Here is a 24,692-nt window from a genome sequence, read left to right on the forward strand (position 1 = left end):
TTTTGTCCCATTTTCGTCTGTTCGCTCTTGGAATATGAGCATATGCCTTACTTCCAAATTTTCAAAGATGCTTAATGTTTGGGTTCTTGTTTGTCCAAGCTCCCTCTGGGGTCTTGTTCTTTAGTGCATTAGTCTGGGACCTGTTAATTAAATAAACAGCAGTGGAGACTGCTTCTGCACAGAATTTATTTGACAAATTTGTTTCAAAGAGCAGGCATCTTGCTTTTTTTACTATTGTATGGTTATAATGCTCAGCCACTCCGTTTTGTTCTGGTGTATATGGCGCTGTAGTATGATATCGGATTCCTTCCTTCCTGAAAAATGTATTCAGATTATCAGTCACATATTCTGTGCCATTATCGGTGTGTAGAGTGCAGATCCTTTTTCCAGTTTGCCTTTCTACTAGACTTTTGAAGTCTCGTATCAGTTGCGCTACTTGATGTTTATTTCTAGGATATATACAAATACTTTCTTGGAATAATCATCAATTAGAGTAAGGAAGTATTTGGCTCCTCCAATTGATCTAGTTTGCATCGGCCTATACAAATCTGAGTGAACTAGCTCGAGATTTTCTGTGGCTCTTTAGCTAGATCGTAGAAAAGGAAGTCTTGTTTGTTTTCCCTCTAAGGAAATTGCACAGGGAGTATTTATTGTTCCCTTATATGAAATTCCACTACTCAGACCATTACAAAGTGCATCCATAGCTTCAGAATGCAGATGACCTAATCTTTTATGCCACAAGTCTGCACTGTTTGCCTGCAGTACGGACTTTGCTTCAAAATTTCGATCACATGTTTGGTCTAGTCGGTACCTTCCGTTTGTTAATGACGCACTAGCAACCATATTTTTGCATGCATCGTAAATACAACTTTGATCGTCAAATAAAATCGAATGACCTTTTTCTACTATTTTACTAACAGACAGTAGATTTGTGCTTAGCTGAGGCACATACATAATATCCTCTACTTTGATTCCAGCTTTCTTGTTATCAGTGAGAACATCTACAAATGATGATCCTATACCTTTTACGCGTAAGCTTTCATTGTTTGCTATTAAAAACTTGCGAGCCTGTCAATGCTTCAACACTACTATCGTTTCAAGGATATTTAGACATGTGCGCTGATGCTTCTGAGTCTACGTACCATTCTGTCCGTGTATCTTTACCTGGAGCTGCTGTTGTGAGAAACGTCTGGTAGCTGGCTGTCTTGGCCGACGTTTTTTCGTCATTTTTCCTCTTGCTGCAGCAGTTTTTATCCAGATGCCCGTACTTGTTGCAGTTATAGTACCTGGGACCCTTTTTGAATATTACATCGCTCTTTTTCTTGTTGACTCGCAGAGCAGCATCGCTAAACGATTGTTTATTACAGGCTTCATCGTTTATTTCTTGCAGTAACTTATTTTTATGGGGTCTCCTGTGATCAGCACGTTTGAATTTTCTAAGCTCTTTCGTCTGGTAATCCTGTAAACAGAATACATCCAATCTATTCTTCTTTAACTTTAAAATTCAAGCCATTTAATTTTTGTGACGTGGAAATTATCTTTGACACATATTCTTTTACTGACGAACAATTCTCCTGTCCAGCTGACAGTAACGTTTTTAATAACCCTATCCTTCTGAACAGACAAGAACCTTTGTAGACTTGCTTTAGCTTGTCCCACGCTTCTTTTGCTGTAGATGTATCTCGCAAGTGATCATATATTAACGGATGGACGGAGAGTATAATTTTGGTTCTTGCTGTACGAACTTTAGTTGCATCCCCATAATTGTTCGTGTTCTAAATATGTTCGCATGGCGAACTGCCAGGTACTGTAGATTTCTCTTCCCATCTGATTTTCAATAGTAGGTAATTAATTGGTATTTACTGGCATCATGATTTTAGCGATTACGCCGTGCCAAATTACCGCGTACTGCTGCTAATTTTCCCGAACCGGTGATCTCGTAATTTTTTTTAGAATATTACGCCGATTTATAATACGGGGCCCATAACCTGTTAGCAGAGTAATTTATGGGCGGTTTCTGATTGGAACAATTTATTAATACATTGAGCAAGCTACATGAATTACACACATAAGATCAATACCAGTACACGGAATAAAATAAATCATAGAGTCCGTAGTTACATAGCAACACAAGAGGTATTCCCACACGAGGGAGGCATAGATTCTAAAATCCCACAATAATGTATTGGTGTTTGGTCAGTGAATAATTTTTGGAAAAAAAATTGCCACACAGCACGCCTCATTGTATCTAAATTGTTTGCGTTTTTCCTGATAGCTCTCCAACAATATAACTAAAGAGAATCAGCCTCCCTTTTCCTCCTGGTGGCTTTTCATTGTCAAGCAGTACAAAACGTAAATAATTACATGCAACGTCTCAGCCAAAGATGTATATGTCAGCCAGAGATATCGATAAGCTCCTTACACCTCCATGCTTTACACCATAAACTATTATCTATGGTCTATGCGTTACAAGGCTTGGCAATTGGCATAGACCATAGATAAAATAGAGTTCCCGTAAGGTGATTACACGGACCTTGGATATATGGCCTATGCTTTTCAGTTTTCACTCACTAAAGAGACGCTGAAGCAAGCAGTTTCCCAAATGTCGGAAAAGGTGGGAGTTGCTTGCAGTGCAGAGTTAAACAGTTTAATATTCTAATACGGCTATCACAATAAATTCACCCATAAATCTGCAAATTAAGAAAATAATATTTAAAAATATCGATTTTTTGCACCAGAATCCATTACATCGTCCCTTAACCTTGGCAAAGGTTCTTAAGTAGCTGTTAACATAGCAGTAAGCAAGTGATAGCGTATGAAGATAAGAGCGACGTATGTGATCCCGGTATAAAACCTGTCTTCATGTGATACATTTATCGCGACATAGTACACCAGGAGATTAGGGCTGATTGTCGAACGTTTACTAGTGTGTTGTCAGCTGCCGCTGGAGATACAAGGTAGAGCCACAGTTCTCGCATTAAGGATGGCGTTAAGTTTGTGTTGTAAATCCTCAAGTGATAACAATGTTTTCTGAAGATGTTTTGTGGTGTATTACGTTGACGTGATAAAGCGGTGTTGCAGTAAATTTACACACTGACGAGGCAGAACATGTGTGGGGCACAAAGAAAATGTATCGGAGTTGTTGGAAGAGTGCAGTCGCTTTCACTGTATAGGGACTGCGTCTAAACTTTCTCTCTAGCTTCAATATTCCACATACTGTGTTTATGAGCGCTACCTATGTATTCATTTCGTGATATAATTTGCAAACGAAGTAGCTTTTTACGTTTTGACGTTCCTTCGTATAGTAAGCAGACTGCAAAGTGGCGACACTCAATTTATGAACTATTTCTGCGATCACCTTTTTCTTTCGTATTTATCTACTACTGCTCTGAAATCTTGGTTGTTATTTTGTTTCATGGTTAAAGTGTGGTAATGGACCCTCCTCCCCCCACTCCGTGTACGTTAATCTTCGTTGTGGTCACTGCCTGATCTGTAGTTCAACCCGAGGTCTTGAGTGGGTTGGAAGGTGACAATATGGTCCAATACGGAACTTTTAGTGTTTTCTATAGAAACGTAAAAAGAAAGAGGAAAAATGCCTTACCATCGTACAATTCATGACTGTTTGTTTTCTAATCCTGCAAACTATTCCATGAAAGAAATAACTGAACTTGAAGCTGAATCTGTTGCTTGTCTTTTTGTTACAAATGAATTAGTTTTTTTGGATAGGTATTGTTTTGCGCAAACTTACCTTTCTCTACACAGACAGGTTTTGCTGATGTGGCTGTAATTTTAGCAAAACATGTCCAGCTTAGATTGTTTGTTCAAAGTGATGATGGTTTGTAAACAGTCAAATTATTGCTTACTGAAACTCTTTAAACATTTAATTTGTGCATGTAACAAAGATACAACCAGTGCTCTGTATTTGGTCATGGCACCTCGGCACTGAATATTTTTAGGGGATGCAGTTCTTGTAACCCCACTGCCCCACACACAGTGTTACTTTCTAATTACTCCTACTGCACACATGCATATCTATTACCATTTCTGTGTCATTCACCAGCCATTGCTGGACGGACCGTTAAGTTTACAATAATATTACTACAGTAAAACAAATACGGTATTGCAGTGTAAACTAGTATAGAACATGAGGTTAAGCACTGTATTGCAGTAATATTAAAACACAGTGTGGTAAAATAGCAGAATTGCTGCTGTTTTTATTGCCACTGAGTTGCAGTTCAGGTAGACATAGTGAGTGCTGTGTTGATGATGAACTTCATTTTTCTTTCTGTGGGGCTTATACTTGTCAATGTCAGAACAAGGCAGCTGTATATATATTGTCTTTAAACAGTCAGAACTCCTAATTTAAAAATAAAAATAAAGTTTACGGTGATCAGTTTTTTTGTTTGAGGTAATGATCCTCATTATTTTCGTTTGCAGTAGAAGCACATTCTTGCAGCATGCAGAATGGCGTCACAATAATATACATAGCTGATGTAGCTATGGAACATTGCATAGTATACTGGTAATAGGTACTGTTTGGATATTACCCATTTGAATTTCCTCAAGAGGCATAGGACCCATTAGCTTGGAACATATATGTTTTGTGTGCTGTCTCCAGGTTCACTTGGTATAAATGAAAAACTGAAGTGGCATATGAACCTCTGTGTTTTCTCTTCATTAATTTTCATCTTGTTCTGAATAGAACTTCTGCTTGTTGAACAGCGTGAACTACATTCTCCCCATTTGAGAACCAAATTGTATCCTCTGTGAACTGCAAGACATGCCCATTGGAGACTGTGTCATTAACAAACGTTAAGAACAATAGAGACATTATTATGGATCCCTGTGGCTCACCTTGTTTCAACTTCATTTCACGTGAGTCTGCTTCTTGCACTGATACAATCTGTCAACTGTTATTTAGGGAGGAATTGAATTTTTTTAGGGCGCCCCCAACGCCATAAGATTTTTACTCTGCTACCTCTCGGGGGTATAATCAATTGTAAAAGATGCCTATGACCACTGGAAGGGTTACCAAACAAAATGTTTTTCCCCATGACTTGATCCATCACCCCAAGATTTTGTTTCAAAGACTTGGAGACACACTATAGAAATGGTTCTGTCCACAAGTACAATTCCAGTGCTACATTCTAAGTTCATATGGTAGTGCTTAAAATTAAACAAATTCTCAAAATATTACACACTGTCAAAAAATTAATGTAAAAATGGAAAAAGCTATCCAAAATATAAAATTTTTAGTCTGGTTTAACATGATTTTATTTGTATATGTTAGGGCCTGAATAGTATAGCTACTGCTTTTTGTGCCAAACTGAGATTTTTTATATATCTTTGTGAACATCATCTTTACTTCTTGTATCATTATTCTGATGTATTTATTTTGTAAATTTTACTGTTCTTGTTGACAAAGCACATAAGTGGAAAAAATGTACTGACCTAGACATGGTGAGAATCCCCAACTGTTTGAATAAATTTCTCCAAAAGTGTCCATAATGGACTCTACTCATAATTCTAATGACCCTCTTGTGTGCCATAATGATTTTATTTACTTGTGACTGTTTTTTTCCAGAATATGTTGTCATATGATGCAATCGAGCAAATGGCAAATGCTGCTGAATTCAGACTTTTTCGTAGGTCAGGGATGTGAACTGACCAGTTTAGTTTGTTGTTAATATGTAATGCCAGAAAGGTGGGAGACTCAGCCCTTAGTATTTTTCACCACATTTTACTTCAACGGCTAGCTGTTTGTGCTGTGAGAAACCAAATGAACTGAGTCTTGTTAACATTGAGGAATGGACCATTTGAAATGAACTGTTCTAGAACTTCTTTGAATATAGTGGTAGCGGTGTTCTCAAGATTGCAATTGGGTACTTAGTTGATAATATTGGTTGTGTTGTCAGCAAATAGGGTGAAGTGTGTTTTTCAGCTCATATATCGTGGCAGGACATTGTTAAAGATTAACAGTAGTACGGGATCAAGCACTGAGCCCTGTGGTGTCCCACATTTCAGTGTGCCCCACTCAGAGCAGGCAGTTAGCCATTATGGAATTACTCAAAGCTGCTGTATACTTTCTGTCATCTATATGTGGCTCGAGCCACATCCTTGCTTTACCATTTAAGCAATAGTAAGCCATAGTGTCCAGTCTTCCTAAGTAGAAAGAATTTTGTTATCTAAAGAAATGTGTGGAAGGGGTGGGGGAGAGAGAGAGAGAGAGAGAGAGAGAGAGAGAGTATAATAAATTAGCTGCAAACAGTTGTTTTTACAGGCATTTATTTTTCCAAGTTGACATTTCAAGATGCCTGGCATCCCGTCTTCAGTTGTTTACATTTATGTATGTTACATGAACATTGTTTCTTTGCTAATGGTGCTTCAGAATTTTGCAGCGAAATTTCTTAAATACAGCTATTTTAACATTCATACCAGTGTGTTACTCCATAAACATTAACATCATGGAAGCTACAGCTTTCAGTTTAAGCACTAGGAGTGCTGCTGTTGTGTAACGTGATGAGGCTGAAGTATGTATGTGAATCTGGCCTGCTGGTCACCAAAGGTTGGCCATGCCTTCTCTATACTGTTGAATGTTTTAGATACACACTCTAGTCATATAAATGTGACACCTGCCAAAAGCCTGAATAATCACCTTTTTGCAGTGCAGACCACAGCATGACATGCGGAAAGAAATAAAGTGATGTTCAGGAAGATAGCAACAGGAGTGTGGAGCCATGCCAGTTTCAGTGCTGCACTAGGTTTCGTGGTTGAGGATTTGCAGTGTGAAGAGCCTAAGGCCACAGTAACTTTCGCAGACCATAATGCTCAGACGATTGTTGCAGTGTGTTTGCTTTCAGACATTTCTTGTCATACGTACCAACGATCATCTGCCCAATAGAGCATAAAACATAGCTCATTTGAAAAAGCTACCTGTCACTACTCAGTTGACATCCAGTTGTGGTACTAGCATGCAAATTCCAACCTTTGTCACCAATGAACAGTAGTCAGCATGGGTGCTTGAACCAGGCACCTGCTGCAGTGGCCCATATGCAGCAACGTTCACTGAACGATCATTAAGGAGACACTGTTGGTAGCCCCTTGGTTCATCTGGGTGATAAGTTGCTCAACAGTTGCACATCTGCTCACCTGTACACATCTCCGCAGCCGTCATTCACCCTTTTCATCTTTGGGCCATGGTACACCATAGTTGCCTTGGTGCTGGATGTGGATAGCGCCATTTTGCTGTGCACAATATACTGTTAACATGGTGTCCTGCAAATACTTTACAAACGTAGCTGTTTCAGAAATGCTTCCACTACTGGCCCAAAAGCCCACAGTCATGCCCTTTTGTACGTCAGATAAATCCATCTGTTTCTGCATTATGACAACTCTTGCACTGTTTTCTGCATCCTCAACACACTTTATATACCCTCCACTGCTAGTGCTGCCACCTGCTGTCTGTGAGTGGTTATTGCATGTTAACGTTGAACATAAGTGGTGGTCACATACGTGTGACAGGACGATGTAGATCACAAGATTCCAGCTGGTGACATTTTATTGTTTATGGGTTCTAGGAGGTTAACAAATGAGAGAATGGCCTGTTAAATTAAAATATCCTTTTGAAGTCTCAACTGATTTTTACTAAGAATACTGTGTTTGTTAAAATTCACCTTCCGAAGTTAAGAAAATGATATATTCTCTCAAAAATAAAAGCTCACATGGGTTTGCTAACAAGAGTACTACAGATTTGTTCCCATACAATAATCACAGAGTTTTCTGAAATATGTAGTGCATCACTATTTCAGGGTATCTTCCCAGAGGTATGGATATATGCCTTTGTAAAAATACCTTCAATAAGAAGGTGATGAGAGAGGCCCACAACTACTGACCCGTTCCAGTACCGATGTTTTCAAAAATTTTTGAGAAGGTCATTTATTCCTGAGTAATAACCCACCTGAGCAACAACAATATCCTCAGGAAATCACAGTTTGGATTTCAGAAGAGTTGCTTAACTGTGACTACCATTTTTCACATACTCACCAAATTTTACTAGCATTAAATAACAAAATAATACCAGCTGGTATTTTCTGTGACCAGTCTTAGGCATTTGACTATGTGAATCATGATATTCTAGATAAACTGAGGTTTTAAGGATTGATAGTATAGGAAACCAGTGGATAATGTCATCTTTTAAAGCTGAGCCTTGAAATTTTGTAGGCTTTTTCTGGATAGTTTGCATCTGTTTTAAAGTGTTTGCCAGTTTAGTTTCTTCAACATCTCCACGACACACTGCCATAGGTCAGACAAACTTCTGACCATTTGTGCTGTCATTCTCTGTATACATTCAATAACTCCTGTCACTCCTACTTGGTAAGGGTGCCATATACTTAAACAGTAGTGTAGGTTGGGTTGTGCGAGTGATTTGTAAGCAATCTCTGTTGTAGATTGACTACATTTCCCTTGTTTTCTGCCAACGAACCACAGTCTGCCAACTGTTTTACCAGTGACTAAGCCTATGTGATCATTCCACATGATATCCCTACAAAGTGTTATGCCCAAGCAATTATAAGAGTAGACTCATTCCATTAGTGACATATTTGTACTATGGACGTAGGATAATTTTCTTTTTGAAGTACACAGTTATACATTTTGAACATTTAAAGCATGTTGCCAATCTTAACACCACATTGCAATCTTATCAAGAGCTGACTGGTTATTTGTGCAGGTTTTCTCAGATGTTACTTCAACATGGATAACTGCATCATCTGCAAAAAGTCTGTACTAGTAATATTGTCTGCAAGGTCATTAATGTACATCATCAACAACTAGGACCCCAACACACTTCCCGTATGAGCACGCTTTTGTTAATAAATGTTGGTGTGGTATGCTCCTTGAAACTCAAGAAATACTGCATCTGAGTGCCTGGATCCATGGTTTTCGGCATGTTGTGTGAGAAGAGTGCAAGTTGCGTTTCAAATGATCAATGTTTTTGGAATCCATGCTGGTTGCCATGGAGGAGGTCATTCTGTTCGAGATACCTCATTATGTTTGGCTCAGAATATGTTCTAAGATTCTACAACAAATGGATGTCGGGGATATTGGATGGCAGTTTTGTGGGTCACTTCTGGCACCCTTGTTGATGGCAGGTGTGACGCATTTTCTTCCAATTATTGTACAAATTTGTTTGTTAGAGGGGTCTCCAATAAATTATAATTAAAAGATGAGTTAACTTGGGTGCAAATTCAGCATAGGATCTGGTAGGGATTCCGTCAGGTCATGGAGCTTTGTTAGATTGTAGCGAATTCAGCTGTTTCTCAACACTATTGACACTAATATCTATATCACAAATCTTTGTTGTGGCATTAGAATTAAACTGGGGTAGTACCCCTGGATTTTCATTTGTAAATGACCATTTGAAAACTGAATTGCTACCCTTGATTTCTGTCCCTATCTCACCCATGAGAATCTGGACAGTAGTTTTGGTAATGTTAACAGACTTTGGGTTTCGTGAGAGGTTGTTCAATAATATTCTGCTATGGTAGTCATTAAGAGTGCAAGTGAAGAAGAGATTCAGGCCGAAAGGAACTTTCAAGTTGGGAACATGGAACGTTAAAAGTTTGAACAGACCAGGAACATTCCAGACATTATTAGACGAATTAGATAGATGTGATGTAGACATTACAGCTATTCAAGAAACTCGGTGGCAGGGGGAGGGGAGCATAAAGAGGGGTAACTATGCATTTTTCTATGGAGGTGCGGATGCTCACAGTTTCGGAACAGGTTTCGCAGTACAGAGAAAAGTGCCTCACGGAATCAGAGATATAAGGTTCATTAGTGACCGACTATCAGTTATAGTGTTGTCCGGCAGGTGGAATTGACTAGGACACTGAAGAGATTGTTAAAGACTGCTTTTATGAAGAACTAGATCAACTGTGGGATGAGTTCTCCTCGTATGATACAAAATTAATCATAGGTGATTTTAATGCGAAGATTGGGAAGGAGGAAGCATTCCGGCCTACAATTGGGAAATAAAGTTGGCATAACATTTCGAATGATAATGGCACAAGGGTGGTTAATTTTGCTGTTTCAAAAGACATGATTGTTGAGAGCACATAATTCAAAAGGAAGGACATTCATAAAGCAACTTGGGTCTCTCCGGATGGACACAGCCGAAACCAAATTGATCATGTTCTTGTAGATCGAAGATGGCACACTAGTATAGAAAATGTTAGGACTTTCAGGGGAGCAGACTGTGATTCTGATCATTTTCTTGTAGTTGCCAAAGTTCACCAACGCCTATCTACAGCAACTTCAAGGTGTCACAATGCAGAACTTGTTAGGATTGACACTGACAGGCTAAATGATGAAAACTTTAGAAGAAGGTACATGGTAGAAATTTCAAATAGGTTTGATGCTCTCAGGACACACGAAGATCAAGACGAGGATGTAAACAAACAGTGGATCACTGTGAGGAATAATATCAAAGAGGCAGCGAAGGTCACAATAGGTACAATTAAGAAGAACAGGAGGAAACCGTGGTTTGGTGAGGAATGCAAGAAATTGGTAGAGGAAAGGAGAAAAGCGTGATTAGATTGGGATAGAATGGGAGACAGAAAACGAGAGGAGTTCTTGAACTTGAGAAGGGAAGTTGGTCGTAGGCTATGGGCAAAGAAGATGGATTATTTGAACAATCAAATTACAAAAATGGAAACAAACAGTAAAACAAAAACCATAAAGGGAACTTTACCTAGACATAAATGGATATAGGAAGGGCTTCAAGGCTAGGACAAATGCACTTCGAGGCTATATTAAGTAAATGGAGGGCGTATTTTGAGCATCTGTTAAATGTACACCAGGAAGCAGGAAATGAGCAGGCGTACGAAATACATACAGCAGAACCCCAGATACCTGAGCCAACGTTAAAGGAAGTAAGAGATGCAATCAACAAATTGAAAAACCATAAAGCACCAGGATCAGATTGCATAACTGCAGAATTAGTTAAAAATGGGGGATAGAAATTGGTGGAAGTAATTCACAAAGTGATAACTAAAGTATGGAACTCAGAGATGATACCTGAAGAGTGGCAGGAGTCGATTCTGATCCCAATTTTTAAGAAAGATGACAAAATGGATTGTAGAAATTATAGAGGCATATCGCTGTTACCAGTATGTTCCAAAATTTTCTCGAATATTCTGCTAAGCAGGCTTACACCATATGCAGATGAAATTGTGGGGGATTACCAAGCTGGCTTTCGGAGGAACAGATCAACTATAGACCAAATATTCACCCTGCGTCAAATTTTGGAAAAGAAATGGGAATACAATAAACCAGTTCATAATCTTTTCATAGATTTTACAAAAGCATATGATTAAGTATTGCAGTCAAAATTGTACAGAATTCTTTTGGAACTTTGAATACCAAAGAAGTATGTTAGACTTATAGAAGTGAGTTTGAAAAACACAAAAGGTAGAGTACGCGTGGGGAAATTGGAGTCAGAAGAATTTGTTATAAAGAACGGACTTAAGCAGGGAGATGCCCTGTCTCCGCTACTTTTTAATTTAGTCCTAGAATATATTGTACGAGTGGCAGCAGATAATTCAGAGGGTGTGGAGTTAAATGGAAATATTAAGATATTAGGGTATGCAGATGATCTAAACATCATTAGCGATAGGAAAGAATCTGTAACAGCAAATGCGAATGCGTTAATCAAGGCTAGTGAAGATGTAGGTCTAAGGATAAGTGAAGACAAAACTAAATACCTGGTTACTACTAGAATGCCAACAGCAGTAGATCAGCAAATGTTAAGAGTTGGAGTCGTGCAGTTTGAAAAAGTGAACACATTTAAGTACCTAGGCGTGGACATCACTTCGATAAATGAGATTGAATCCGAACTGAGGAAGAGATTACGGGCGGGAAATGCGTGCTACTTCTCACTGAATAGATTACTTTCATCGCGGAAATTGTCTAGAAATTTAAAGATTAGAATATACAAAACTATTATTCTACCAGTTATGCTGTATGGGTGTGAGACTTGGTCTCTCACTGTGCAAAATGAAAAGCCGTTTAGAGTATTTGAAAACAAAATTTTGAGGAAAATTTTCGGAGCAAAAAGGGATGACATTAGCGGAGAGTGGCGAAAACTGCATAACGAAGAGGTTCACGAACTCTATTCGAGCCCTGACATAATCAGTATTATTAAATCACATAGGCTGCGAAGGGCGGGTCACGTAGCTCGAATGGATGAGGGCAGGGCAGCGCGCAGAGTACTGGTAGGGCACCTAGAGGGAAAACTTCCCGTGAGGAGACCGAGGCGTAGATGGGAGGACAATGTGAAGGCCGATTTGAGGAGCCTAGGTATTGAAGGAGAATGGAAGGAAATATCCCCAAGACAGGGACAGATGGCGAAAATACGTTGCTGCGGTAATGGACTCTCGAGTCCGGTATGACCAGTGAGTGAGTAAGTAAGTAAGTATGGTAGTCATTAAACGCATCACACATTGCCCTCTGGGCAGCCAAACACATTTCATTTAGTATCTTCCTTTCTATAGTCCTATGCTGTGTTTTACACCTTTATGCAGTTGTCATTTTTCTTTAGAAGTTTCTTTATGGTAACTGTGTGTCATGGCGGGTCTCTCCAACATGAACTAATTGATCAAGAGCATAGTCAACTATCCTTTAAATCTGAGCTGCAGTTCTTCTACACACTCTTCGCCAGAGCTAATAGTTTAGAGTTTCTTATTGAGATACTACACTAGTGCCTCCTTAATATTTTGCTGAAAATATAAATCCTTCTATTTGTTTTAGTTGCCATTTGTACTTTGGTAATCATTATTGTTACATCTGCCTCATGGTCACTGATATTGGTTTCTACATGGGTGTCTCCAAAGAAAATAAGTTCTCCAATGTATCCCTATCATGAGTAGGTTGCCGACAATCTGTTGTCGGTAGTTCTTTGAGAACACATTTAATAATGCTTCACAGGATGTCTTGTCATGCCAACCACTTACAAAACTATAATTTTCCCAGTTGATTGATGGATGATAAGTCTCCTCCATTGATGACAGTATGGTTAGAGGACTTACATTTAGTGAACTTTGGTTTTCACTAATGTTTTTGGATTCATCTGGAGATGAGTCTGTTGGTCGATAGAAGGATCCTAATATAATTTTATGCCCACCATTGATACTGAGCCTTGTACAGACAATCTCACATGCAGTTTCTGTTTCGTTGGACATGAGTTTTGTGAGGTTTACCAACAGGTGAAGTGAGTCTCGCTGGCACAGGTTTAATTTCAATGGGAGGCAGCACCTTGAACTTGGTGGTTAGTGGTATTAGTAGAACACTCAAGATTTCTCTCACGTCCCTGGCTCCCCTGTACAAAGTGCCTAGTCCTGTCACTGACGCACTACTCACTGACAACTGGAAAAGTAGCATTAGATCTCGTGCTTTCTGTAGAGTGGACGGAATGCACAGAAAAGGATAGTACTTGAGGTACCATTGGTATATCTGGCACATGATTCCCAGAAGCTCTTCCAACACACCCATTTGTTTTTACTGCTCTGACAGGTGCAGATAAGGCCACAATTGCACAATTTGGTCATTTGCTTGCTCTATACTAAATATGTTTATTTGTATGAAAAAAGTAAAAGAAAAGTTGATGAACACAGCAGTATTTAGCCATGTATGGCCCTATTGCAGGTTGTGTGCTGTTGCCACACTCCAACATTATAGTTGACCATCCGCTAGTTGTATGTGGACCCACAGTTGAATGTGGACTTTCAACCACTTAATTTTAAATTTAAAACATTCATCTGTTTTTCTTTTTCACAATGTATGTAGATATGCCAGATCAGAATAGTATTCCATTGACAAGTGTGAAAACAACACAAGCTTCCTTAGAATGCTTAGGGTAATTACATACGCACACGTGAATAATAGCTGATGCATACTCCCAAATTCTTGAACTGAGAAGCAGTACATGAACACATGTGAACATTGATGGCCACCAAGTATTCTGCAGGTAATCAAAAAGGTAAATCTCATAAATACGTTGAACATTACCTTTGGACTTAATTGTAGAAATGATGTCTTGAAGAGCTATATGTGGTGTAATTTTCATTGTTGCTCTTGCTGATAATCAGTCAGTAGTGTGTGTGGCTGCAGCAACAGCTTGAAAAGAGTATTTCGTTTCAACTTGTTAGATCATACTGTAGTCCATTGCACGGACAAGGATTGCAGTGTTGCATTTCCAAGCGGCAGTTGCAGTATGCGCGTAGAGGGGCTTTACACTTGAAGAAAGCATTATCTTGCAAATTACATCTCTAGCTCAGTAATGTAGAATTTTTCACATACTACCATCATCAGTCTTGACAACTTGCAACAGTGGAATAAAAATTTACAAAATAACTTGCTACAATCACATATAATGCTCAGGTTAGTTACAATGTTTACAGCAGGGTGTTCAGAGAATCCATGACATCAGATGTGCAGAATGAGTCTAAGCTTGACCACCATCATTTATGGCTACTACTTAAGGACTATATGTTGAGCATTAAGTAGGCAGAGTCAAGAAGTTGATTTCAATGTCATCATACTTGCATTGCACTAAGTTATTTGTATGTTCATTTTCAGTCCATCCTGTTAAAAGTTCAGGAATATTTTACATAGCAGTCACATGTTGTGAATGTTTTATAGGTGGATCATATGTCTTATTTGAGAGCTCTTTCATGATTCGTATCTATGACTACTTCTGCAGTCTGCATGTTCAGAATATTATAAAAAGGGTAGCTTGCCTCATTGTGTAGATGACTTATTGAGTTGCAGATAGGCAGAACAAAAAGACTGCTACAAACTAAGGTTTTGCCCAAAGTCTTCTTCAGAAAAGGTAAAAGTCCACACACACACATTCGCACAAGCAAGCACAAATCACACACACGACAGCTATCTCTGGTCGGAGCAGCCAGAGATAGCGATCATAATTGTGTGAGGTGTGCTTACTTGTGTGAGTGTGTGTTTTTTTCTTCCTTTTATGAAGAAGGGTTTGGCCATAAGCTTAGTGTGTAACAGTCTCTTCATTGTGCTTGTGTGTAGCTCTTGATATTCCAACCTGGACTTTCCATTGTTTGATTTTGTTCCCTATATTATTTATTTTTCTTCGCCGTATTTTCTGCATCCTTTTGCTGAACCTGATCTTCCAAAAGGATATACCAGTAAGCCACATAACTGCTTTAAAGTAGTTCTCACGTTGAAAACTTCTTGCAAGTTTGTGAACCTTTAACAGATAAATTTCATTACGCGGATACTCTGTGCAGTAAAATGTCTTGTTAGACAGTATGCTTAAAGAATGGCGTTGAATTTTTTTTGCTGACCTGTTTCTAAGCCTTGTTGAAAGGATGCAAAAAACTTTAATGTAGAAAAAAGAATTTAAACCACATTCTGGCTTGAAGCATTGAAAACTGGATACTGACTGTTAATTTTGTGTGTCATTAGATTGCTATGGTATAGATCAGAAATAAGCAAAAAAGAAATATGAAGAATTAGAGTAAGCCTGCAATAAAGAAGGTTAAAATACTGAGAACTGTACATAGTAATTTTTTTTAAAAAAGCTATAGTTGCTTGAAATAATTTCAGTCACTTTCGGACATTGTTGAGTAGAGTGCTGTTTGCAATTAGATGAAGTGACTGATTAGTAAAGGATTTCTGATGTATGTTTTCTGAACACTATACATTGATGACTATGAGTGTCACTTGAAAAAAGGGAACAAGACAATTATTTCACTGAATAACTTCTACTATAAATGTATACAGATAAAAAGTATTTACCAAACAACAGCAGATATATACACAGACACAAAGAGGAATTGAAAAGATAGGTTTTGGAATCTGAAATCCCTTTATCCAGCAGAAGAGGGGACTGTTTTAGTGGGAATGAGGCTAACTGAAATATAATTAATGCTGAATCATTATCCACTTTTGACACCCAAGTTGATTAAATAATGTTGTAGACCTGCCACTGGGAGGTACTAAGCACCATATGTTTTTGATAAATATACCTAAAACCTCTGGGAAAACACTGATTTTTAAACAAAGTTTTCTGTTGACATTATGCAGTATTAAAGCATTCTTAGAAACAAAGGAACTCCAAATATGATAGCAGATGTAATAAGAAACAACTATTTGGAAAAAGAGCATACAGTTACAGTTGTTGATTCACCTCAAAAAGAGGATTGATGAGTCTCCAGTGAGTTTCCCCCTCCACATCTATATGTGTAACAAATTCTTTTAGCTTTTCATGCATTCAGTATTTTCAGCCAAAAAAACCTTGCCTGTTTTCTTCCTCCGTTTTAGATGTAGCTGATGTTAGTATTTTCCCTACAGTCTTTTCACTTCTGAATCTGTGTGTGTGTGTGTGTGTGTGTGTGTGTGTGTGTGTGTGTTGGGGGGGGGGACTTGTTGGTAAGAGAGCCCCTCATCACATAAGAGGTCCAGGGCCTTCTAGCTGCCCCCCCACCTCCCCCTTCGAATTTCTCAGCTGTCTAGATGTTCCACCCCTGCTGACTGTTAGATTAGTCAAGTGGTGGGTTACAGTAACTGTCATAGCAAATAAATTTGACACTGTAAATTCTCTGTTCAGTGTCATCATCATCATCATCACCACCACCACCACCACCACCACCACCTTCATGAACAGCAGAATTCGACTAGGATGTAGGGATTCATGACCTTCTAGTCTAGTCCCTGTGAAATGGCATTTATCATCATATATTTGTTCGAAGGAAAATTTCTTATAATTTCTTTTGATTTAGCTTGGACGGCATTAGGATCACCTTACTTTGTTTTATAATGTCATAACTGAGGTAAATGGATTAACAGATTAATAAGGAAGAGGCTCAGGTATACGTAAGTGTAGTTAATACTCAACAGACTTTCACCAGGAAACCAACTTTTTCAAAAAAAGTAGAAAGTAAGAGGAAAGTTCTGTTGTTAGGTAGTAGCCATGGAAGAGGTGTGAGCCAGATCTTGCAGGAAAAATTTGGTGACAGGTACCAGCTCACAAGCTTTTAAAAGCCGAGTGCATGTCTTAGCCAAATGATAGATGATGAAGGATCATTGTGCAAGGTTTTTACAAAGCAGGATCATGTTGTGATAGTGAGTGGAGTAGGAAACAGTGTTGATAGGGATCAGAGCTAAAATACACTCCTGGAAATTGAAATAAGAACACCGTGAATTCATTGTCCCAGGAAGGGGAAACTATATTGACACATTCCTGGGGTCAGATACATCACATGATCACACTGACAGAACCACAGGCACATAGAAACAGGCAACAGAGCATGCACAATGTCGGCACTAGTACAGTGTATATCCACCTTTCGCAGCAATGCAGGCTGCTATTCTCCCATGGAGATGATCTTAGAGATGCTGGATGTAGTCCTGTGGAACAGCTTGCCATGCCATTTCCACCTGGCGCCTCAGTTGGACCAGCGTTCGTGCTGGACGTGCAGACCGCGTGAGACGACGCTTCATCCAGTCCCAAACATGCTCAATGGGGGACAGATCCGGAGATCTTGCTGGCCAGGGTAGTTGACTTACACCTTCTAGAGCACGTTGGGTGGCACGGGATACATGCGGACGTGCATTGTCCTGTTGGAACAGCAAGTTCCCTTGCCGGTCTAGGAATGGTAGAACGATGGGTTCGATGACGGTTTGGATGTACCGTGCACTATTCAGTGTCCCCTCGACGATCACCAGTGGTGTACGGCCAGTGTAGGAGATCGCTCCCCACACCATGATGCCGGGTGTTGGCCCTGTGTGCCTCGGTCGTATGCAGTCCTGATTGTGGCGCTCACCTGCACGGCGCCAAACACGCATACGACCATCATTGGCACCAAGGCAGAAGCGACTCTCATCGCTGAAGACGACACGTCTCCATTCGTCCCTCCATTCACGCCTGTCGCGACACCACTGGAGGCGGGCTGCACGATGTTGGGGCGTGAGCGGAAGACGGCCTAACGGTGTGCGGGACCGTAGCCCAGCTTCATGGAGACGGTTGCGAATGGTCCTCGCCGATACCCCAGGAGCAACAGTGTCCCTAATTTGCTGGGAAGTGGCGGTGCGGTCCCCTACGGCACTGCGTAGGATCCTACGGTCTTGGCGTGCATCCGTGCGTCGCTGCGGTCCGGTCCCAGGTCGACGGGCACGTGCACCTTCCGCCGACCACTGGCGACAACATCGATGTACTGTGGAGACCTCACGCCCCACGTGTTGAGCAATTCGGCGGTACGTCCACCCGGCCTCCCGCATGCCCACTATACGCCCTCGCTCAAAGTCCGTCAACTGCACATACGGTTCACGTCCACGCTGTCGCGGCATGCTACCAGTGTTAAAGACTGCGATGGAGTTCCGTATGCCACGGCAAACCGGCTGACACTGACGGTGGCGGTGCACAAATGCTGCGCAGCTAGCGCCATTCGACGGCCAACACCGCGGTTCCTGGTGTGTCCGCTGTGCCATGCATGTGATCATTGCTTGTACAGCCCTCTCGCAGTGTCCGGAGCAAGTATGGTGGGTCTGACACACCGGTGTCAATGTGTTCTTTTTTCCATTTCCAGGAGTGTATTAAATGTGACCTCATAAAAAATAGTACCTACAACAAACCATACAAATGTTGTCTTGGTTTCTACTTTCATGCAGTATGATCGGCCCCAATTGAACAGCTGTGCCAGGAGGGTCAATATGGAGTTAAATCAGCTGCTTCGGGTGACTACTTTGTCAGGCATGGGTTTGGTTCCTGTTGATTCTATTGGTAGGTGGGACTCACAAGGCATGGCCTGCATCTTGGTAGGAATGGGAAGGGCAAATTGGCTGGGGTGATAGCAAAGTATTTAAGGGGGGGGGGCACTGAAACTCGTGGGAGTATCTCTTTTTTTGGGCTAAGATCAGTGTCCAATGATTTAATACTGAATGAAATTAAGCTTACTGAGAAGCTCAGACAGTCCGATGCTAGAGATGTTAAAATATCACAAGATTCACATAAAAATACAGTGAAAAATAATATTGGTGTATCACAGGAGCCTTGTGAAAGTACAGTGAAAAATAATGTTACCATTGAATAACCAAATATCATGCACTGGAATTTTTTTTGACCTCTCAAAGGGTTTTATCTGTGTGAACTGTGAAATTCTTCTAAATAAGCATAAGTATTATGGTATGACTGGGACAGTTCACAAATAGTTTAATTCATATTTAACTGGAAGAATGCAGATGGTTGAAATTAACAGTACAGATAATCTGTAAAAATCAGCAGAGTCCTCTAACTGGGGAGGTATCAAGAATGATGTCCTACAGAGTTTAGTCTTGGGTCCCTTAATGTTCAAAATATATATTCTCTCCAGTCATGAAGATGCAAAGCTAGTTCTTTTTGCTGATGATAAAAGTATATTAATCACACCCAGCAAACAAAAATTTGCTGAGGAAATTGTGAATAATGTCTTTCAGAAAATTATAAAGTGGTTCTCTGCAAATTGACTCTCACTAAATTTTGAGAAAACACAGTGTATACAGTTCTGTGCAGTAAATGGCAGAACACTGTTGATAAATATAGACTTTGAACAGGAGTCTGTTGCTAAGGCAGAATATTCAAAATTTCTGAATGTGTGCAGTGATGAGAAATTGAGTTGGAAGAAATACACTGATGATCTGCTGAAACATTAAGGTTCGGCTACTTTGCTATTAAGGTTATTGCAAATTTTGGTGGTAAACATATTAGTAAATTAGTCTACTATGCCTATTTTCATTCACTGCTTTCATATGGCATCTTATTTTGGGGTAATTCATCATTAAGGAAAAAAAGTAATCATTACACAAAAGCATGTAATCAAAATAATAACTATAGCTCACCCAAGATCACCTTGCAGACATTTATTTAAGGGACTCGGGATATTCACAGCGCCTTCGCAATACGCATATTCACTTACGAAGCTTGTTATTAATAACCCATCCCAATTCAAAAATAATAGCAAAGTGCAGAGCTAAAACACTAGAAGAAAGGTTTATCTTCACTCTTCTGGGTTAAATCTGACTTTGGCACAGAAAGGGATGAATTATGCTGACACACACACACACACACACACACACACACACACACACACACACACACACAAATTATATCGTGTAAAAAAAGCTAAGTTAAACTGACACGTTCCATATCATTACGAAATAACATACACATGATCTATGGAACAAACATTAATGCAGTGATATTTATAGATGTTTCAGATCTTAGTTAAGCAAAAATGGAATCATGACAGTAGAAAATGGCTTTCAAGCATTATGCATTGTACCACAGGGAACTACTCAAAGAAACAAATAAAAGGTGATGAACATTCACAGTAAATTGGCAAGAATCCCAAGTTAAGACCTATAAATTCATATGCAAGGAAGTAAGTTTATTGCATGGGCAAAGATGTTGAAATAAAGAAACTCTCATGATCTCTCATGGTAATGATTATGACTAGAGTAAGGAAAAACTAAAACCAAAAGAAGAGCAAAATAAGGGAGCAGAAACAGAAGGAAAGAGAACAGATGGCCAAGAAAAACAGTAATGAGTGACATGAATTATGGAAACAGTTGAATGAATTAGGGTACAGATAAGACAATTGGTCAATGAAGACCAGTGTAACAGTGATTCGAAAGAGGTTACTGAAAACAGGTTCTTGGCTGAAAGGGATGATGAACCTTTTTTGTGGTAAATGGAAGTGAACTGTATGTTGAACAGTTTACTAAACCATGCTTGCCTGTGCACAAAAATCTGTTATTAAGGAAACACACAAATATCTGCTGTTGCACTATAAATTTATTGTATCAAATGACTATTTGCTGAAATTGATTATCTATTTCTTCATATTAATGAACAGAATATTGTGATCATGCTAGTATAGGGCCCCAAACACTTGCACATTGTGAATGCTTTTAACGATACATCTGTTAGTATTTAAGATATATCTTACTGTTGATGTTGGAATATATGTATGTAGATAGCTCCATTGTTCATGACAGAAGCTGTGGAAATATGGTGGATATCTAAAAACAGTCTGGCAACAGGCATCAGTAATATGTCTCATTTTATGACAGAGACAGAAGAATTAACAGCTCATGTCACATTTCCAGTTCGAGACTAATATTGCCTTAAGCAGTGCATGCAAAGAAACTTTCTGTATATTGATGTGAAATATTACACTCACAAAAAGTTATATGCTTTGACAAATTTTAGCTGCACAAAAGTTGTTGGTGTTTGCAAGATTTGAGATGTATTTGCCAAAACATGTTATGAATCGTGCATTACTTACTGTAGATGTAGATAGTAAGAAGAGGAGTGTTTGATAGATAACAGATGGCATTTACACAAATTAGATGTTATTATTTGTAATTGATTTCAATACTTAATAGGTTGTGTACCTGGTTGCCAGTGACTTGTGTTTTAATCACTAACTGGAAGAAGGATAAATTGATTTAACATATGAATTTGTTTAAAACATTCTATCTTTACCAACAAATGGTAAAGTCCAGCTGTCACATATGTTCTGTGTAAGAGTGGCAGTGGCTTCCGTTTTATTTTTATTATTACTCTTTTTAATCTCAGTTTACGTAGACTTGCTGAAGTGTTTGCAAGTCTGAGACTTAATTTAGACCTTGTGTATAAATAGATGAAAGCAGTAGGTAAGGAAGTATTTAGTTTACTATTATGTGGACAGTGCAGAGAGATTTGTGAGGTAAAGTTAGTAGGTATGTTGCTTTGGATTAGAAAGGTTGGAAATGACTCAATTCAGTTACAGTCTTGAGAAGAGACTAAGGAAAATTGTTGTGAGAAAGTTTTATAAATTTATGTACTAGGGTATGGAATGTCCATATAATGTGCAATACATTTTCTTGCAAGATGGAGGGACATGTCAAACCCAGACTGGATTCACATACCAGATCTGTACTAGCAGTCATTGGTTATTTTATTTTATTTACATTCCTTTTTGAATGTAGTCATCAAATGATGGTCTTTGCAAACAGCATACTGTTACAGAGGTATAGTAATATCATATTTGTATACAAACATTTAATAAATAACATATTTAATTAATTACACTGAAGAGCCAAAGAAACTGGTACAAGTGCCTAATATCGTGTAGGGCCCCCACTGACGTGCAGAAGTGCTGCAACATGATGTAGCGTGCCTTCAACTAATGTCTAAAGTAGTGCTGAAGGAAACTGACACCATGAATCCTGCAGGGCTGTCCATAAATCCGTAAATGTATAAGGGGTTGGAGATCTCTTTGAACAGCACATTGCGAGGCATCCAAGATATGTTCAATAATGCTCATGTGTGGGGAGTTTGGTGGCCAGTTTAAACGCAGAAGAGTGTTCTTGGAGCCACTCTGTTTCAATTCTGGATGAGTGGAGTGTCGCATTGTCCTTCTGGAATTGCCCAAGTCCGTCAGAATGGACAATGAACATGAATGGATGCAGGTGATCAGACAGGATGCTCGTATGTACATGTTACATGTCAGAGTCATATCTAGACATATCAGAGGTCCCATATCACTCCAACTGCACCCCCACCCCCCACCATTACAGAGCCTCCACTAACTTGAACAGTCCCCTGCTGATATGTAGGGTCCATGGATTCATGAGGTTGTCACCATAGCCATGCACATCCATCTGCTCAATACAATTTGAAATGAGACTCGTCTGACCAGGCAACATGTTTCCAGTCATCAACAGTCCAATGTCCATGTTGATGGGCCCAGGCACGGCATGAAGCTTTGTGTCACGCAGTCATGCAGGGTACACGAGTGGGCCTTTGGTTCCAAAAGTTCATATGAATGATGTTTAGTTGAATGGTTCGTACACAGACACTTTTTGATGACCCTGCATTGAAATCTGCAGCAATTTGCAGAACGGTTGCACTTCTGTCACACTGAATGATTCTCTTCAATTTTCATTGGTTGTGTTGTTGCAGGATGTTTTCCCGGCCACAGAAATGTTGGAGATTTGATGTTTTACCAGATTCTTGACATTCACGGTACACTCACGAAATGGTCGTATGGGAAAATCCCCACTTTATCACTACCTCGGAGATGCTGTGTCCCATCACTCATGCACTGATTATAACACCATGTTCAAACTCACTTAAATCTTGATAGCCTGTCATTGTAGCAGCAATAACCGATGTAACAACTGCATCAGACACTTATTGTCTTATATAGGTGTAGCTGACCACAGCACTGTATTGTGGCTGTTTACATATCTCTGTATTTGAATATGAATGCCTATACCAGTTTCTTTGGTGCTTCTGTGTACTTAAATACATAATATATACAGCTTGGAATTCTTTCAGTAAATATAGGCATTTATTTACAAGAAAAGTTTTTAATTTTGTTTTTAAATGGATCCTCAGTATGTGCTGTGCACAGGCCAGACTGGGTAAGGCATTTTAGTGGTTATCAACACTCTTGTGGGGAACTTGCAGGTGTGGTCCCCTACATATCCCTCAAGGGTGCTGACAATATGGATAGAACAAAGTTTATGTAATTTATGCATGGGTAATGCACATGGTGTTGCTCTTTTGGGGTAATTGACAGTTGCAAGAACAGGAAGGATGTCCAGTTGCAGAATACAAATGATTATCGCATCATGGGTGAGAAATTTCTTATCTTTAGCTGCCATAACCACGCTGGGACAAACTAGCATGAGGACTAGGAGGAGAAGGAAGAAGAACTGACACGTTAGGAATCTGGTGCAGACTACAAACTGGGGACCCTTGGATACCTATAAGAATGGCACTGCATCAGTTAGTTGCTGGAAGAAATGCAATTTTAATTATACACATGTCAATGCTTCTCTTGGCTTACCCTTATAGACCTATCAGACATTGGTGAAAGATCTTAGCAATAGTTGCATCTCCAGTTCTTTAGAACTACCCAAAGGAGATAGTACAAAGAGAGTAGAAAATTTTGTAGAAGTTATTGCAGTATGTGAATGTTCATTTAGTGAATATTTCTAAATAGATCTACCCAAAAAGTCAGTTACTACAAATTGCTTTGGCCTTTTGAAGTATTGTAGCTAGACCATCACAAGTGACTTGTGGGCTGTAAGTATTTGTACAAAATTTACTCGCACAATAACTCAAACCATCATGGTTAGAAAGGAGAGAATTTTTCTCATTGAGTTAGTGTCATCTGAATTTTGTTAAAAATTTCATCAGAAAACAGAAATATGGAAATGCAGGCTTGGCTGGTATGTGAACTCACACAGGCAGTTGTGGACTATTGGTCCCAGCTAACCAAGAAACTGTGAAGGTATGACCTGTAAAGAAAGCAAATTCACAAGCAGTGCTGTGATTCATTAGTAGTGAAGTCTAACTGCAGTGAGCTTCAGCTGTTTGCTTTGCTTGCTCCATTTGTAGGTGAGAGGTTTAGGGTGGTGATTAGCAGAGCCATGGCACACGTGACTCGTATTGGCAACCCCGGGTTAATTATACATTTGTCTGTCTGTGCAGTCACTTGTATTAGCACCCCTGACCATTTGTCACATTCATTTCTGTTACTATTTTTTAACATTTAATACTGTGTCTAAAATCTACTGCTAATGGGATGATCTTTAGCAGCACACCTGTAATTTCATTTTCCATGACAGTGGTT

At 39.4% G+C, this 24,692-nt stretch overlaps 1 protein-coding gene across 3 annotated transcripts in view; it reads left to right on the forward strand.

Moving 5' to 3' along the window:
- Positions 1-2,492: 2,492 nt before the first annotated feature.
- LOC126236637 (stimulator of interferon genes protein homolog) overlaps positions 2,493-24,692 on the forward strand; it is a 351,257-nt gene continuing 329,057 nt past the window's right edge. Inside the window, exon 1 of one of the 3 annotated variants that reach the window (XM_049946092.1) lies at positions 2,493-2,614. Coding sequence is in view for 1 of the 3 variants with exons in the window: in XM_049946090.1 (XP_049802047.1) it covers positions 2,543-2,614 (72 nt within the window). In the remaining 2 variants the exon portion in view is untranslated. Of the gene's footprint in view, positions 2,615-2,716; positions 2,958-24,692 lie in introns of those variants that run through there. The other 2 variants (XM_049946090.1, XM_049946091.1) reach the window with 2 other exon arrangements.

The sequence above is a fragment of the Schistocerca nitens genome, chromosome 2 (genome assembly GCF_023898315.1).
Source record: "Schistocerca nitens isolate TAMUIC-IGC-003100 chromosome 2, iqSchNite1.1, whole genome shotgun sequence".
NCBI classification, from domain to species: domain Eukaryota; kingdom Metazoa; phylum Arthropoda; class Insecta; order Orthoptera; family Acrididae; genus Schistocerca; species Schistocerca nitens.